This window comes from Acipenser ruthenus, chromosome 13 (assembly GCF_902713425.1).
Source record: "Acipenser ruthenus chromosome 13, fAciRut3.2 maternal haplotype, whole genome shotgun sequence".
Classification (NCBI taxonomy): domain Eukaryota; kingdom Metazoa; phylum Chordata; class Actinopteri; order Acipenseriformes; family Acipenseridae; genus Acipenser; species Acipenser ruthenus.
The window spans coordinates 29,761,838-29,780,256 of NC_081201.1; the positions used below are offsets into that span (position 1 = coordinate 29,761,838).

Here is an 18,419-nt window from a genome sequence, read left to right on the forward strand (position 1 = left end):
CAACCCTGACTGGTCAGGCACCGTCTACTTTGATCTAGGCTTATGCATATGAAATGAGGTCAGAATCTGGTCATTAAACAGAAACTCTCTTATATGGTGATCAAGCATTACAAGAGTATTTCTTCATCAGACTGGGTATTGGGGATTTGTAAAGGCTTTTGACAATAAGTTATATATAAACAATGTACAGTGGGAGGAAAACAGACGGACTAGATTATAGACACTGCTCTTCTGTGGCATTACTACACTTCCAAAAAAATGTGGCATGGAAAAATAAGTAGGGTTTGCAGTTTTTTTATGTATATGGCTTTTTTTATTCAATATGGCTTTCAAACATGTTTTATCTCGAAGTTCAGTTTGGTAAGCCAAATTATAACCACTACACTGCAACCAGTCACATTTCCTACTGGTGTATTTCTTACATCTATCAGTGGCAGAGGTTTGCAGGGGGACAGGTCAGGTTACATTCTGACTTACTGAACTGAACTTAGAAATATGACAGGTTTGAGAGCCCTTTTGAGGCCACAGGTGCTTTAAACTTCTGAGTTCTAAAATGTAATCAGGACTGAAATATAAAATGTTATACAAAATGATTCTAAACAAGAAGAAGAATACTTTAAAATCAGAAAATGCATTTTTAAAGCAAAAAGGTACCAGCCGGTCTCCTAAAAGGACCCTTACCGTATCAGTCTTTGGTTTCACCACTTTCATAAAGGCACCCCTGGCTTTAGCTTCTTCATGCTCTCTTTTGCTCACCTTCCGAGTATCCAGGAATTTCAGGTTGGTCAGCTTGTGGAGCACAAAATACCTGGGGAAAGATGTCATGGATAAATTTCATAACAAAAAAGCACAGCAAAGAGACGAGACCTTTCCAGTTTGTCAAGCAAAAGACAAACTACTTTTATTGTAGGGTATTTAGTAATGAAAAAAACACCAGCAAGATTGACGTAGACAGTATTTAGATCCACCGATGATTAGGTCATTAAAATAGCTCCCAGTATGTGTTGTGAATATGAATGTGATAGGACAATATGAATATTACTTTCAAGTTTTGTTTCTCTAGTTTATGAAGGGTGATTATTTAGAAAATCTGCCTTTTTTTAATAATCACAGTGAAGATATTACAAAAGTATAAGGCTTACAGATATGCCCTGTCTTTCATTCGAGGAAAAAGGAAATCTGTCAAAAGATAATGGCAGAAACAAACTGATGACAACAGATTATTTCAGAGGAAGGCAGGAATTGAAGGAACCAGCATGTCAAGATTGAAAGTCAAAGAAGTAAAGATGCCACCTAAGTAGAGGGTGAGAACAGATGGATACAGAGGTGCAGAAAGCATCACAAAAAGAGAATCAACAAATACTTTAGGCAGCAGTGAAAGACACATTTGTGGTGATGAGAAAGATGATGAGTTTTCATCACTGGAAAGATCACAGGTTATGAAACCAAGTCCCTATGACAGACAACCACAAGTCATATTTACTTGGGAGAGATGTTAAATAAAAAGTGTGGCCAATCGAGAAAAACAGAACGAACAGTAGCCTTCAAAAACATAACATTATGTTGTATGTATTGAAAAAAGGGAAATTCTTCAAAACAATCACATGGATGTTTTTGTGAATAGAAACAAAGCACCCTCTAGGGCATAAAGCAAGGGGATACAACCATAAATAAACAAGACAATGGTCAAATATCTAGTAATTGGTAGCCCTTTCGGAATTAACAAAATAACACCACTCTCATTTGAGTGTAGTTAGCAAAACACCCACAAACCTTAATGTAACCTTAAAGAAACCATTCACAATCTATCAATGGTGGTGTTCATCCTACAAAATAATATGTATTGAATTTCAAAGAATTACAACATTTGATAATGTTCTATGATAATACAATAGACTGTGATGTTGGAACACACAACTCTCCTTTCTTGTCAGTAAATCACATGCACATTCTCATTCCAACCAATACAGACTTAATCCATAGCAATTTGTAGGCAGACCTCTTAGCCTTGATGTATATCTTAGTCACATAGGTTATCACAGATGAAGGCATTTCTAAACCTAGAATTTGAAAATAGCTTACGACATAAGCCTGGCTTGATAGTAACGCAAAGAGGTCACCTTCTATAGATAACCTGATATCACTTGGTTAGACCAGATGACATGCCTCTGTCAGCCCTTTGGAGATATTAATGGTTCAATCACTTTGTTATGGGGGTAAAGGAAAACAAGGGGCAAAGATACATTGCAACTGTCAGCAGGTAATATCTGGAATGTTGCTGCAGGTAAGTAATTTTGGAAGACAGGGGACCGCTGTCAGATAGGACACAAGCTACTTTATCTACAGTAATACTGTCTGAACTGCAGAACCCCTGTGACTGTTGTTTCACAGAAATTCAGCTTAACTAATACAGTATTCATTATTTACAGTAAACTAATAAGAGTGTTTTTAAAGCTGCTGTGCCCAATATGTTTATTTTTTTGCTGTTGTTTTATTTAAGAAATAGTTTGCATATGTCGGGTGGAGGGACCTGGTGGCAAGCAAGTTTCAAGGGGCAAGGAAGCTTATGTCATTACACCTGTAAATACCTTTGGGGAATGTAAACACGAATACACAGAAGGATAAACTATGAAATAGACTACATTGAAGGCTAAACTATGGAACAATATAGGAAACAGGCAACAAACAATTACATGTATTTTAATTTAAAATTGACCCTGATTATGGGATACTACCACCTGGACCAGTCCCTAAACAGATATACAGTACTACAAAGGAACCCCATTCATAAGAGTATTGAATGTTGTGCTGAGCTATAACCCACATTATACTATTCTGATATTTGGAATCTTTATAGCACGGTACTCTGATTTGAGAGACTGCATGACTGTGTTGGTAGTGGACTGGCTCAGAGAGAATGGAAATACCCAAAACGACAATGAACAGTGAGTAAACAAGATTCGCAAGAACCGGACTTCTGCTGTCCAGTCAGTGGTCCTGACTGTACACGGTACAAATTTCCTTAAAACCGGATGTCCAGTCCAAAACCGGACAGTTGGCAACACTAAATAAAACATTTTCACTAAAATGAAATAACAGTCATGCTTATTTTGATGTACTGCTTTGTGACACATTATAAATATTATATAACATTACCAAAGAAAATGACAATCAAGAATGTCTTTAGTCAGCACTAAATGAACCATGGGCTCTAGCCACTGAATGGCTCTTTTAAGGTACTGCTCTTTGTGGTAAATGATTAATAGGGCCCATATTGTCAAAAAATACACTTTACAGAGAAAAAAACTGTAAACTGAAGGAAGATCATTCGTTTAAAAGTTTGTGGGTGAGAAATGTGACAAAAGTTGTGATTGTGACAGCAGCAACTTCTTTGTAAACTATATAACAGCATTCTCTTTAAATCATTTTTAACAGTAAAAATGGTTTTATAAAATGTAGCATTCTGTTGTGATAATTCAGACGTGCAAGCGATTTATAAAAAACAATTCAGAACCTAGTAATGGATGCTATGATGCCTATTTTGAAAAAAGGAGCTCCAAGAAAGCACTTACAGTGTACATAATATTACTTTAGATAAGATATAATGCATAGTTCAAGAATTAATATGGTACCGTATCTGAAAGAATATTATATTTCTGGTAAAATCATATAAATTGACAAAGAGCCAAAAAATGTTTTCACAGTCTTTGGAATTCAGGAGGTCATTGACGGGCCAGGCCTTACTGACATTTTTCATTCTATAGAATTGTTCCCATTACTACCAACAACATAAGGGATAGCTACAATGATTTATTTTGGTTATTTGTCTACCCTTCCTTATAGTGTAATGTGAACGCTACTGTTTAACTAACCTGTATCTTTGGTAGTCATCCTCATCCTTATCCAGACTGACAAGTTCATTGGGACAGGCTTCATTACCCAGTAGACTGAGGTACTCCAGGGAAGGTGCCACTTCAGCCACATGGTCCAACAGGCTTTCTATATCTGTTATGTGTCACGGGTGAGGGTTAAAGATTCAATGCCTTTAATTAAAATAACATTTATAGAGGAACTGCCACTGGTATAAAGCATACTTCGTATAACTTACAATCAAATTTACCCCGGTACTCAAAAGCCTGTCAAAGTTACTGTGGAGACAGCAAACTGGGGGCACAGTTTTTGGCAGAGGCTGAACAAATTCAGCTGTTTTGTCCCTTGTTTCTTTCTTCATTTCCTAGGTGGTTTGGTGCAGAACATTAAAACATTGACAAAATGATGGATGCCGTGTGGTAAAATGGTTAGCGATTGCTGGGGCCGTGAAACTTTTCCAACACGGAAGCAAACAGCTACTTCACAGCACATTCATCACGAATACATTCACTTCATTGGAAAATGAGCCTAAAGTGTCAAAATACAACAGCACTAATGCACCACTTGAATATAAATGTCTCTGTGCCACTGTAAGACATAAATAATTAGCCCATTACCATGTGCAGGCCACTTCAGAACTACATTCAGTTTCGAGGCTGTGTTATTAACTTCATAGTTAACAATAAAAACGATTGTTTTTGTTGGTAGACATTGCTCAGGCTACCTGTTCTCTGGGCAAATACTGACTATAAAAGTGCTGCTTAAGAAGATTAAAATATGTATTATATGATAACCTTTAATCTGTTCCTAAAAATGTATTTCCATTTGTCTGTAAAATATATAACATAAACTATTCCCTAAAACAGATATTTATACAAAATATAAATTCATCAAAATGACATTATAGAGGAACATTTGCTGTGTTTACATTATACATAATACAATTGTTGGTGTTAGACTTTAAATATTGTAACTGTTTTTACATCTTACACATTACTCTAACATTTTTTAATTTCTAATTGGTCACATCCCTAACCTTTTTGGCATAAACCTACTTGTTGTATTTAAAAAACAAAACGAAAATTGAAATATTTCCCTCTGCCATCTAACTTCAACAAGAATGCTAGGTGTTATAATTTCCAAGTAGGTTTAGTAGTTGTGGTGTTAATTTAGGAAAGTACATTTTACCATGTTTGCTTTTCTCAGTGTTCATATGTCAAAGTTATGAACATTTACTTTACCAACTGTAATGCCAATTAAATTTATCACCACTGCTTTGAATAAAATACTTTACTGACAGAAAGACTAATGCACTTATATTTACACAAAAAAACTGAATTTGTATGCATATAAAGATCTTGACATTAACTTAGCAATGATTTTGTAATCTTTAGTTTATGGCAACAGAAATACATTACCATTTTACCATATTCATTACTCCACTAGAGGTCACCCTGTCACAAAACCTTGTAGTCTTCCAGCATAAGAAAATATATTGTATATGTTTTTTTTTTAGTTTAAAAGATAAAAAGATTTCTATACTACAATAACAAGTCTCTTCACACTAACAAATGTTGGTATTGCCAAATTTCAACTTTAAAAACAAAAATGAAATGTACAGACACACAGAACATAAACGCTTGTTTACACTCTATGCACATGTTTATTAAACTATACTTTACATTATGTTAGACACGATAAAAGGCATTTGAGCATCTTTTGAAAGGATATCTGGTTCTTATTGAGTGTTAGGGTATGGAGGTGTGGTAACCTGGGTAACAGGAGATCATTTCCGAGGAGATTGTTGTCCACAATCAGCTCTTCCAAGCAGCTGAATGCTTTCAGTCCCTCCAGTGACCTGCAATGATAAGGCAACAGGAAAAATGATATGCCACTAAATCAGGATGGCTATTATGTGCAGAAATAAATATTTCAACCATTCCTTTCAGGAGCTGGAATAGTTTTGGTTTGGGCCCGTCAAAAGGGTGAATGACAAGAATTAGTAGCAGTGAGATCGCTGGCATGGCATCACATCCTTCACACACTGGCAGGATGAAAGATGAGGGTCACTTAGTGAGTAGCCAGGATCCAAAACAAAAGCCTTCAGAAATGGGGTTTGCAGGATAAATTTGTCAATGTCTTGTGCCTTGAGGCGCCCAGTCTCGCCTGACCCTAACCTCCGTTCCCAAGATAAATAACTCTGTCACAGTTCACCTTCACTCCCTGGACACACATTTAAGGTGTTATCCATCATTTTGGTGTAGGATAATAATATTCCTCTAAAAAGTAATGGATATAATTTTAAGGACTTGTGCAATAGGTCCCATGAGATTTGGAAATAGACTTTTATAATATCGTTTTTAATTTGTTTTTAAATATATTAAAGCAACCCGATTCTCTCGTTCTCATATTGCTCCCACTGCATAGTAATGATCAAGTGCCTCTGTCAATGCAGCAGCGGGGTCGTTCTAAAGTTCAAGCAGTAGAAGATGCACAAAACAAGAGTGTTTGTTTTTTAATCCCTCACACTGCAGTGGCTGACACCCAGCACTGATGCATCTGTATTGAGTTAATTAACAATTAAAACTGTATGCCCCCTTGAAAATGAAGGGTCCTGTTTTGTTTAAATATGGTTGAAACCCTACTCCACCCCTAGAATACTTTGTTTAGAAAATTGCTGAACATTATGTGTCATGACAGTTTGTAGTGAAAGGCATCTAGGTCTGCCAAAGAGAGAGACCATTCAACATGTACTCAAACATATATACACTGTGTTTCTATTGCTGTAAACTAAATGTTACCCTTAATGAAGAGACATTTAGTGAAGATATTCATATTGGATTTTGGTTTCAAAGATTTCATTACTGAATGCTGCTATTATTAAACCTTTTATTACATCATTTTTGTAAATGGAAAAAGTTACCGCCCCTATATGCAAATGAGCCTTACAGGATACTAATAGGGCCTTTGTGAATAAATACAGCCTATGCTCTGGTCAATGTCACCATCATAATACACATTGTCCTTGAGTTATGTTATGTAAATATAATACTCATCATGAGAATCAGCAAATGGTTGGCAACTGGCACTGAGAAGAAAGCGCAAATCCAAAAACGCTTCAGGGAAGGCATAAAACAAAATGACAAGGCATGAAGTGGGACAAAGGCCTCAGAACACTAGAGGGAGTTGCCTATTGAAGCTGCTTTTCTCTCTGAAGCTGAGACTGGGTACAATAATACCCACTTCCCAAGCAAGCAAATAAAATGGTGCCCAAATCCCCTTACACATGTCTAATTTCGATATTTTTTTGCCATGTAATGTTATTAGCTGCTCGGTTAAAAGGGAGCTGCATTACACAGGGGGTTGCTTATTAATTGTTGTTTTCGTGTCACCACTGTGGTGTGCACTTGGTGATTTAATCAGCTAAATTCACAGCTAAGGGAGAGGGAAGGGATCAAATCTAATAGAAGGTGTTGATGATTAGCATTAATACCATCTTGCCTACATACTAAGCTTTTATTAGGTTATGTTTTATTGTCTTCAATGCTGATGTAGAAAGAAAGATTTTGCTGAATGTGTATTTTTCAATATATAAACTTGTATAGAATATAGAATAACCATATTGCTTTTTTCCCAGAGACAATAAGATTAAAAGGACAATGGCAGGTATAGTGGTTGTTTTCCCTTGTTGTTTTAGAATGCTAATAAGCATCATTGAGCTGTGACTGCATGCTGCTTTCTCCCAGAGCTCTAATGACCTGAAAGCTGCCCATTATCTCACCCACAGGTACCATCTCAGTTACCTCACTGCCAAGCTTGCACCACACTCCCAGAGGAGCCCAGTGCAGCCCAGAGATTTTCATTACAATTTCCAAAGTCACATCAAAATGACAAAACATCACAACGCATTCAGCTCTGTCTGATTCAAATGGAAAGAACTTTAAGTTTCCACTGTAATTAACCCTATCCTTGTTAAGATAATTATGATCAAGCTCGCTGTCATAACTAATATCACAGCATCATCGCCTATGGCTCACGCATGGCCCTCATTAGCGTAACAAAACAGTGCACAAAAACAAGCAAGAGGCACTGGCCTCCCCTGCCGAGGCAAAACAGACCCTGGAAATAAAAAAGAACTGACGCATAGTGAGTAGTTTCAACACACCAATATACATCCCTTTGTATCATTTTCTGCACCTGTCTCTTCCTTACACCACACCTTATTGTCTCCTCAGTTTCAAACATTGTTGACTATAAAGACTGACATCCAGTCATTTTTTTTGTGTGAATATAATGAAAACCAGCTCAAATTTCCAGCTATTGTTGTCAGAATTAGCTTTGTTAAAGCCTTGCTACTTCTTGAAACACACCATGGTGCTCATATTATGGACACCCTGTAATTTAAGATGATCAAATTATTTGGCTACTAGTTTATTCCAATTTTTTTAAATTATTTTTTAACCATAGGAACAAATGAACAGTTAGTTATAATTTTAAGTCTTTAAGTACTGACATCCATTTAGTGGAACCCATTGCCCCATTGATTTGCATAGGTATTTAAAGTTAATATATCCTGTGATTACAGTACTCTTTACAGAATCAATACATCCAGCAGTGAATGGACATCACAGCACAATGCACAAGTGAAAATGACAAAGTGACAGATAGGCCTACTAGTCAAAATTGAGCAAACAGAAATGTATAGACTTGTTTGTCCCAAAGAAAATCGAAAAATAAAAGTGTTAATGATGTGTTGTTTTGAGAAGATATAATCAAACCTTTAATATCTTAAAGTAAGTTTACTGTTTCTCAGAAACAACAGGCAGACATTGTATAATCATGCTAGTTGCTTGTTATTAAAATACATATTTAAAATACATAAACTGTCAAAGTTAATTATACAAACAAAACCTGAACTGCATCTATTCACCAATAGCCAGCCTGAGCGCCCAAGCTGCCACTGTGTCTATAAACTACACCAGTATAGTCACAAAACAACCTGAAGTCTCGGTGCCAACACTCAGTGCCTATGGAATTGGAACACTGATGTTTCCAAACTTGTGTCAAAACTTTTATTTAAAATCAAGATTTTTTCATTCAGTTTTGGTTATATTTCTGAATGTAGTTTATTATGTTTTAAATTGTAATTGTGACCCCCTGTCCTAAATAAACCATGTGTTTTCAATACATGGCTGGTGTTCCCACCCCGCCCCAATATTCCTTCCTTTTATTCCACTGAAATTTTTAAAATGTCAAACTTTCTTTTGTAAACTTATCAATTTTAATTTTATTTTAATAGATTTCTTTTCTTTAAATGTCACCTTTTATTACAACACATTTGCTCTAGCTTTTCCTCTATGCCAGCACCATTAAAAGGCCACACTCATCTCTTTATTCTTGTAGCACTCTTTGACTCCTCATCTTAAATACTGATGATACTTTAGTACCAGTACTTTTCATAAAGGTCAGCTTTATTTCTGCAACAAATTGGGAACTGAAGTTCCAGAAAAGAAAGATTATTGTAATTAGAGCCCCCCCATTCACATACTAAATAAAAATTTTTCCTATTTTCTCAGACCTTGTAAAAAGCAATATGTTTTTTAGACTTAGAATATATTCATCCTTACCCTCTTAAAGAGAAAATAGTGCATTTTAAATTCCTGTTTAGGAAAACTGAAATATCTAGAACTCAAGCATTGTTTTTCAAGAGTCGTGTCAGTGCAAAGACAGGCCTCAACTAACTTTAGTGTGGAAAAAGTAATGTTTTTATTCCAATAAAGCAGCAGAGGCTTGGGAGTGACAGGCAAATTGACGTGCTGTTCAGAGGGCAAAAGATAAATGTTTGATGAATTGGCCAATGCTGGTGGAGTGATGGGCTTCATATGTGCATAATGGACTAGCCGCCTTTCAGTTCAGATTGCCTGCCAAGATAAGAAACCATAATGAATGGGCAAGCAGAGCTTGGCCATAAAAAGTAGGATTTGACTGGTTTTAATAAACTTAATAAAAAAAGTGCAGGGACAGCAATGTTTATTGCAATGAGCTGTGAGGAGGGAGACCAGGGTTGGCACAAACAAAAGCCAACTAGATTAGCATGTTATCAGGAAAACAGCAACACACAAACTTTTAAAAGTGTCAGTCTTACAAAGCACTTAAGAGTTTCCGCGACTACAGATAAAGATGTAAAGTAATATATAAGCCATGCTTGCTTATTTATTGATTCATTTTAAATGAGTTTACACTGTATTCATCTATTGTATTATTATGCTAAAATGAAAATCAGTAGCTGCAAAAGTATATTATTCTAAACTACATTGATATTTAATATGAAAAAGAAGCATAATGCAATCTCCATTGTTCTCTTAATGATTGGTAACATGTGGGCTGTATGGTACATATGCATGAATACTTGTAAAATTAAACTCCCAGTACATTTCACACACATTATAAACACAATGCAATCTATGCAATTGATATAAACAATGGTGGCGCTAAATGCAGCCATTGCTTAGTTAATTACATTAGAGCTCTTTGTGTACCACGGATATTAAACATTTAACAATGCATAAGTCTGTGTTTACTGTCAGTAAAAATAAATAAAACATCAGTAAAGGCCCTCACATTAAAACAGTGACAGTATTTGCATCAATTTAGATTAGATGACTACTCAGTTGATCTATTAAATAGTTGTATACTATATATAGCAAACTGTGACTTTTCATATAAATATAATAATGCATTGTTTTATCCAGTATGAAGAACCAAGTGCAATATTGGTATTCATTTACATTACTTCGTATACATATTCAAGGTCAGATTTGATGATTTTTATTGTTGTTATTATTTATTTATTTACTTTTATTAAAAGTATTATTATTATTTTTATTAATATTATTCATATAGTTTATATTACCTTTTACAGTTGAACTGGGATTACAGTTAGGAAAGTCTGTCTCTAGGTATTTTCACAGTTACTAACTTTTGTAAAAAATAAAAAAAAAATGTAAAAAAAACATTAAAGGATGTTAGTTCCTGAGCTATAACTCTTGACAATGTTACATCTTTATTACATTTTCCAATTGTAACCTTTCATTCTCCCACTTAATTTTTCAGACCCCAACATCATGGGTGGAGTACATTACAAAACTTTTTCAAAAACCTCAGGCTTCAAGGACTTCAAGGGCTAACAACTTGGAAATGCCTCCTAATGAGTTAAGGATACACATCCTCATTTTTCCATCCTTGGGGTAAACTTCCCAAATTGCAGTACGCAGGAATATGTGTGTGAATGAATATGTATTTTTATAAATGCACATCTTGTATAGTGCATGAGATACTATCTGTTTCTAACATATCACTTGATCAGTGTAACAAATATGTTGCACTTTGTCTTGAAATTTGAGGCAATAATAGACTAATGGTTAGCAAGACACAATCTATGTCCAGAGTGAACATAAAACGGTAAAGGAAAGCTTTTCTTTTTTTTGGTTATACAGTGTACAAAAATGCTCAGTAAACAAAGTAGTTCTGGTTCAAGGTTCTTAGTGCTGAAAAAAGGGTGGTATGAGAGCGCCTCTGAAGCGCCAGGTGAATTATAGACTGCCTCTCAAGATTCACAGCTCTTCGTGGTAGGAGGTTAATATTCTCACATGTCATTAGGTCTGCTGGCTCCACTGATGGCTCATTGAATCAGGCAGCAAATTATTTCCTCATGCTGCAGAGGACAGTGCACTTCAAAGGGAAGGAGCTGAGGTCAGGACGGCTCTCCAGTTTGATTAATGACTAGGGATCAGCAGAGGTTGCCTGTAGGTAAGAATGTGACTGAAGCATTTGACAACACTGACTTTTTAAGCTGGATTTGACCCAGGCCCGAGAAAACTTTGTTTCCAACACTGCCTCAGCCTGACCTGATGGGCCCTGTCAAGAAAGTTCCTGACCCTGTGCCCTTTGTTACCAAGCACGGGAGCTGTCTGCCCAGCTTGATATCTATCTTTCCAAAGGCCACCTCTTCCCAAGTGGTTCCACTCAGAGTAAATGTGAGACAGTGGCATTTGCTTTTTTGTCACATACAAAACATACAGGGTAATTTAATGCACTTTACTTTTTAAAGAAATGTTATTTTTAATGAACTGATACGTAATGTTTTGTACCTGTCAAATATAGGCAAAATAAATTACTATTTGTGGAGCACAGCATCATAAATACATACTAATACTGATATAAAATATGGCACAGGCTATGTTTTTTTTTTTTCATATAGGCACATGCACCATATGCTGCTGACAATAAACAGTCCCCAGTGAACTACAGATCTGAAAAAAAAGCATTATTATTGAGCACAATGACTAAATGATAATCATTACATCTTTGTAGCTGTTGTACCGCTGATAATTAAAAAGTGGTACCAGTCCCATTAACTCTTGTATTTATTTTAAAATTTGTTTGAGCCGTGTTTTTTTTCTTTTTATCGGTCCCTGCTCAAGCAAGTACGAATCCAAGGTTTATGATGGTCTGGTTAGCATATTGTCAACAGAAGATAAGTATGGTACGTCAATTGTCAAAATATCCATAGTCAGCTTTGCAATGGCACAATTATTTTGAAAGAGTTCATGATACAAGCAGAATAATGGAAATTTGCACACATATAGATCTACAGTCTCCAGGAATGAACGCATGTGTGTTTTTATTAACCTAAGGGTTAAAATAAATGTATTAGTGTTATAACTAAGACCCAATTCACACTATTGTGCTGGCTCAGAGCTGCCTCACGGGCCGCCTCAGATTTAGGTCTGTAACCCCATTCACATTTGTGGTTTAAGGCGCCTTTGCACGTTCACATATGCGACTGAAAAGCAGGCCTAAAATGTGGCGAATTACTTTTTTTTATGGAACGGTAGCCCTCACTTAGAATGGAAGAGCTACCGGGATATACAGTAATCCTTGATTTGTAGCAGATGGTTCTTATTGATAAATATTTTTTTCAATGCAGCACAGTAGCAATTTTCTATATTAAAAAAACAAAAAACATATATTATTGACTATTTTGACGTAATGTTATGGTGTGCAACGGGGTCACAACTGACCACCTAAGACTAGGAAGACTGCTCCCTGCTAAAGAAAGACGTTTTTGTTTAACCTGCATGAATACTGTCTTTGTTTACAAACACAACCGTTAAACTATTCTATTGTTTACTCATTATTATTATCATTGTCATTATTATTTTCTAGATCCTAAACATTACCAGTAAATGTGCTCTGTGCTCAACAACATGCACTATACATAATAAAGCACTGCTCTATCACCAGCAGAATAAAATTAATAATAATCACAATAACAGGCACTGAAATATTACAGTGAGGGACTCACCCTCACATGGTGCATCAAAGATCTTAATATTTCTGGATGAGAACAGTATTTTTTGTGTGTGTGTGGGTGTATAAAAGCAAGCAGCTAAAGAAATGATCGTCATTTTAATGTAAAGACGTACACTTCTGTAGCTATGTATATCATTGTGTGCAAAATAAACAATGGTAGCTGAATATGCCAAGTCGCCAGCACCATTATTGATCATTATTGAGATCCAAAATCCTGCATTTTTTATATTTATCACTTAGTTACTAAATAACAGGAAGAAAAGGTCATTGTGACAAGTTAAGCATAATTATGAATGCACTGCAGCTCGTATATTATGTGAAAGAAACAACCTCAACGTTAACCTGCTAGATTTTTTTTTATTTAATATTTTTATAATCAAAGTTGTATGGTGTAGAAATAATTCACTATTGATCCACTGCCGTCTTGGCTTGCAGAGCATTCAGCTTTCTATTTACCTTTCGCGCGTGTGGGAGTATGGGAGTGTCTACTGTGTTATGCAACCATATTGGTCATGTGATACGAAAAGGCCGGCCCTAGTCTGCTTTGCGTTCATACATACGTAAAGGCTGGCTCTGGTCTCGGATTACAGGCCGGCCCTGGGCTGCCTTTTCTTTTTTGGAGTGTTCACATATGAGAAAATTGTAAGTGTGAATGGGGTTTGTGGCAGTCCGAGAACTCAACATCTGTTAAAAATGAAAGCCCCAGGCCAACGGTGAAAGAAGCTCTTTGTTGTCATAAACATGCTTGTTTTTCTGTAAAAAAAAAAGATAATGTAGGTCAGAAGTCATAGAGAACATGTGTTTAGCAATGCACGACTGTTAGGAAATTTAAGAGACCAGTCATTTGAATGTCTGTCTGAGTCCCCCAGGTATAAGGTCAACCATCACACTTACTAGGTGAGGGGGATGGGCGGATTTCTCAGGCTCTGTTTTTTCTTTTTATTCCTGGGACTACACTTTCAGTTGTCATCCCAGGGGGGGGGGGGGGGGGGGGGGGGATAAATTTATCCCCTCCGATAAAAGATATTGAATTTACAATAATTTTCTTCAGCAAAATTTTAAACATATTTAAAATTATAAATGTATGTTGCATCATTTTTGCACAAACTGACTTCAAAAAGCTTGCTCTAAGCCCTTCAGGCTGTAATATCAGTAGCACATTGTATTAACATGATTAAGGGATGGAGGAATTTGGTTTCACTGGAGCTGGATCATGACGTTCGGCTATATAAAGTGGATCAGGCTCGGGTTCCACCCACCCGTCATTGTCATCCAACAGTAGTGATGTACGCGCCGTACCAAGGCAAATTAACCAATGAAAATCAACTACGTCAACATCATTCAGTTACTGTATTTCAAACTGTTCTTTTTTTATTAGCATCAGAAGTGCATACTAAAGGAAAAAGAAATGAAAACAGGACACTAAAAATCCATAGTAGCTTTTTTTTTTTTTTTTTTAACAGCCCCAGAGCCAAAGACTGGAACTTTTACCCGCCAATTTACCCACGAGTCACCCGCTGAGCAAGGCCAAGATAAACAAAAATTAACTTCTGTAGACGAAGCTGTTAAATACGTATGTTGTATCATGTTCCATTTATTGTTGTTACACTCTGTGTAGTTATCAATAAGGTTACTTGCAGCAATGCAAGTACTTGTAATGAGCACATCTTAACATTTTAGTTGCTGTAAGCATAGGTAGTTTTTGTTATTGCCTTTTGATACCATACCCATAAAAATAATAATAACTGCATTTATCCTGCATGATGGCAGATTTGGTCATGTGTGATTCCTAAAGATTGTTTTAGTAGTTGATTTGGTATAAATAAGTAACTTAGTGATCCTCTAAACTGTTTACATTGTGTTCTACAGATGTATCAAGGCTTGCCATGATGTTTTGTTGTTTGTCTATTTTATCCCCCCCACTGGAAACGTGACAAACCACACCCTGACACTTACCTTAGATGGGGCAAACAGGATTCAAAATCCCATGTTACCTGCCTTGGAAATCTGAATCAAAGATCAAAAGCTAGTTTACACAAGGTCAGTATGTACATTCTGGTTCAGAATTGTGAGTTTAAATATCTACACAAGGCCTGTAAAAAAAAAGTGTATTTTCAAGTCACAAGTGATCCCATTAATTAATGATTGTATTTGCATTTAGCTGTGTAAGGGCTATGAAACCTCTAGGACAAACCTTAGCAGGATAGGCATCTCAGATCCTAAGAAAAAGTATGGAGGATCATGTTTTAGAATGAGCAACATTCAGCATACTTGCTTGCAATAACAACAACAAAAAAAAGAGTAAAGGGGTAAGGGGCTATTATACAAAGACGAGTAGGCATGGATGGCTTGCATTGAATATCAGTCAATTATATTCTATAATTATAATTATATAACCACAAGCCCCAGGTGTTTTAGTATGTGTTACATTTTACTTTGTGGAAGTACATTTTAAAATGGTGATTTTAAAAGATTTAAATGATATCTACCAATGTCAAATGTGCTTAAGCTAACATTTGTTCACGCATTTAAAGTGCTCCCGTGTCTTTTTAATATGTTGTATCTGCAGTTGTTCCACTACTTCTAGCAGCCAGATATATGTAATACAATTTATAAAATATATTAAAAGTAGCATAGGGTCACTTTTGACTTCATGGATATTTATAGTTGTCAACATAAGCTGTCTTCTGTCCCCAAGTGGATATGCTAGAAATGGGTGTTATTTGGTACAATTGACCAGAATATGGGATATTTGGAGAAAGATATGCTATTAGTATTATTAGTAGTATTAATACAGAGATTTTAAAGTATTTTGCATTTAAGATATAGACCTTTTAAAGTATTCTATATACATTGTTATACTGTAAGCGCTGTAATGACTTGTGTAACAAAATATGAATGCAGTGTGATTTAAGTATCAGTTTATTGCTACAAAGTTACCAGTGTGTTTGACTCAACACACAAAATAATATCTGAGCAACTGTCGCTTCACAGCAAATGATCAATAACGCTTGATGGATGCCCCTGACACAGCTACGCCAATGGCCTCTATTAAACCCCTTCCCTCTGAAAACCACATCAAAAGAACTGTTTCTGCCTCTTGGCCTAACATGCATTCACTTTGCCTTGTAAAGAAAATTTTGGTAAAAGCCTCCATTTATGACATTAAAGAAATAATTGAAGGCTTGCAACAGCTTTACTAATGGGAATCTGTGTCAGAAATCTCATTTTATCCACACTAAGGGGTAAACAAAATCTTAATTTTTCAGTATTAAGGGAGAATTAAACCATCTGATTATTTAATTGGAACTAGGCCGCAGGCTTGAGCAGTAAAGAAGGGATTAAGGCCTCTACCACCTGGGCTGTCATTCTCATGGGCCCCATTACCACCCCCTTGTTCGTTTTTTAGTCAACAGATTAAAATGCGAGCGCCGCAATCTTTGATCTTTCACTCGCTGACACAAATCCTTTCAAGCCCCCAACGTTTTTCTGCTAAGGTAATTAGTACTAATTAAAAGGTTTCCAACAGTCTGTGTGCTATTTTTCCCCTCCAAAGAAACTGCATTTGCAAGCGCCTCCCATATTTAAAAATGTGTGTATCATTCACATTCTTCTTTATTTCATTAATAAAAGATCAAGTAGATTATTGACTCTACCATTTAAAGACAAAGGAAATGAACAATTTCAGTATATAGCCAAGTCTGACCAGTTGAGAATCTAACTGTGCAGCAGCCACTTGCTCCACAAGCCACAGAATGCAAATAGGAAACATATAAAGGCTGTTGCCTCATTGACATATCATGTACAAAACTATATTTATTAAATAGACAAAACTTGCTTGTTTTTTCACTGCATGCTCATTTCAAAACTTTAGCCAGGTGTTCATTTACAGCTATAATGAGGTGTAAATGTTCATGAATCGCACCTTAGGCACTGTATGTTAAGTGAGCATTTTAAACATGCTAATTCCTTAGACTAAAACATTTTCCAGGTTATTGTAACTTAAAACCTAGTTGTAAATTAATTAACAGCTCCAAAGCAAAACAATGTAATTAAAAGCCATGTCATTTCTTCATGAATTGAATTACATCGGGTCCCTATGGGCTCACCCAGTAAAGGCACCACAGTGCCAGTGTTGGGTGAGTCATTTTCTCCCAGAGCTTGCTGGTTCGAATCTTGCTTGTACTGCGTTTCCAGTCTTGCAGCAAGGACTGCATTGGCTTCTGTGCCCCCTTGGGTTCATGAGGACAATTGTTTACTTCATCTACCCCAGCTGGTCAGACACCCAACAAGGCCAGACTTCACAGACTGTCCCTAGCCTCCTTAGGTTTGGCAGGTGAAAACCGGCAATATGCTTTACAGCTGAAACAGAGTTCTCCCACTGATCTTCAGTCCTCCTGATCACTAAGTGGGTTGCATTGGAGAGACAACATTCACATTGGTTTTAAAAATGGAGGTAACATTGATCAACGCATAAATGGATCATAGGACTTAGAAATATATATCCTTTTTGAAATATTAATAAAATAGTAATTTTAGAAACAGCATAAAGCAATCTATTTTTTAATAGTTTAAGATGTTCTCAAGATTTCAACAAACCCTTTCCAATTAAATTGGATAATCCAAGTTCAGTACCAAATCTGAATTCCTGAGCTATAATTCATTAGAATCAATCTCTCTGTACCAATATCCTAGACAAGTACTAAACGTATTGTTCAGTATTGGATTTGTTTCCCGCTTCTAGATTTAGATAGGAAATATACAACTTGTTAAGCCTGTTTCAACAAAAGTTGCTGCAATACCAGATTCTAGCATCTTTTTTCAATCCATACTTGTATATTATCTATGAGATGCAGAGAAGACTATAGGAGGCTACGAAAACAAATCACACACTTCAACCTGAACCATGAAACAACCTTTTCAGAATTTCAATTGTAGATTTTTAAATGTAAACAAATCCTTTACCAGCTCTTAGCATTCCTAGCAATTCAAGACATGAATAGCTGTAGCATATTTAAAAATATATGATGTTAGTAAAGCCAGTCACTTCTTATAAATATTTAATTTGAATGGCCAGAGTTTAATGTTGGAATTTGTCCAGCATTTATTAAAATGCATGTGTAACTGCATAAATAACACACACTTGTAGTCGTTCCCTATTGCTGTTTATTTAT

General features: G+C 36.0%; 1 protein-coding gene across 3 annotated transcripts in view; it reads right to left on the reverse strand.

Annotated features, from left to right (window-relative positions):
* The window catches only part of LOC117418089 (leucine-rich melanocyte differentiation-associated protein-like), a 332,909-nt gene that overhangs the window by 138,801 nt on the left and 175,689 nt on the right, over positions 1–18,419 (reverse strand). For all 3 annotated transcript variants that reach the window (XM_058985066.1, XM_058985067.1, XM_058985065.1), the window contains exons 3-5: positions 5,597–5,728; positions 3,873–4,007; positions 682–808 (exon numbers count right to left, since the gene is read on the reverse strand). In XM_058985066.1, the coding sequence (XP_058841049.1) occupies positions 682–808; positions 3,873–4,007; positions 5,597–5,728 (394 nt within the window). The remainder of the gene's footprint in view (positions 1–681; positions 809–3,872; positions 4,008–5,596; positions 5,729–18,419) is intronic.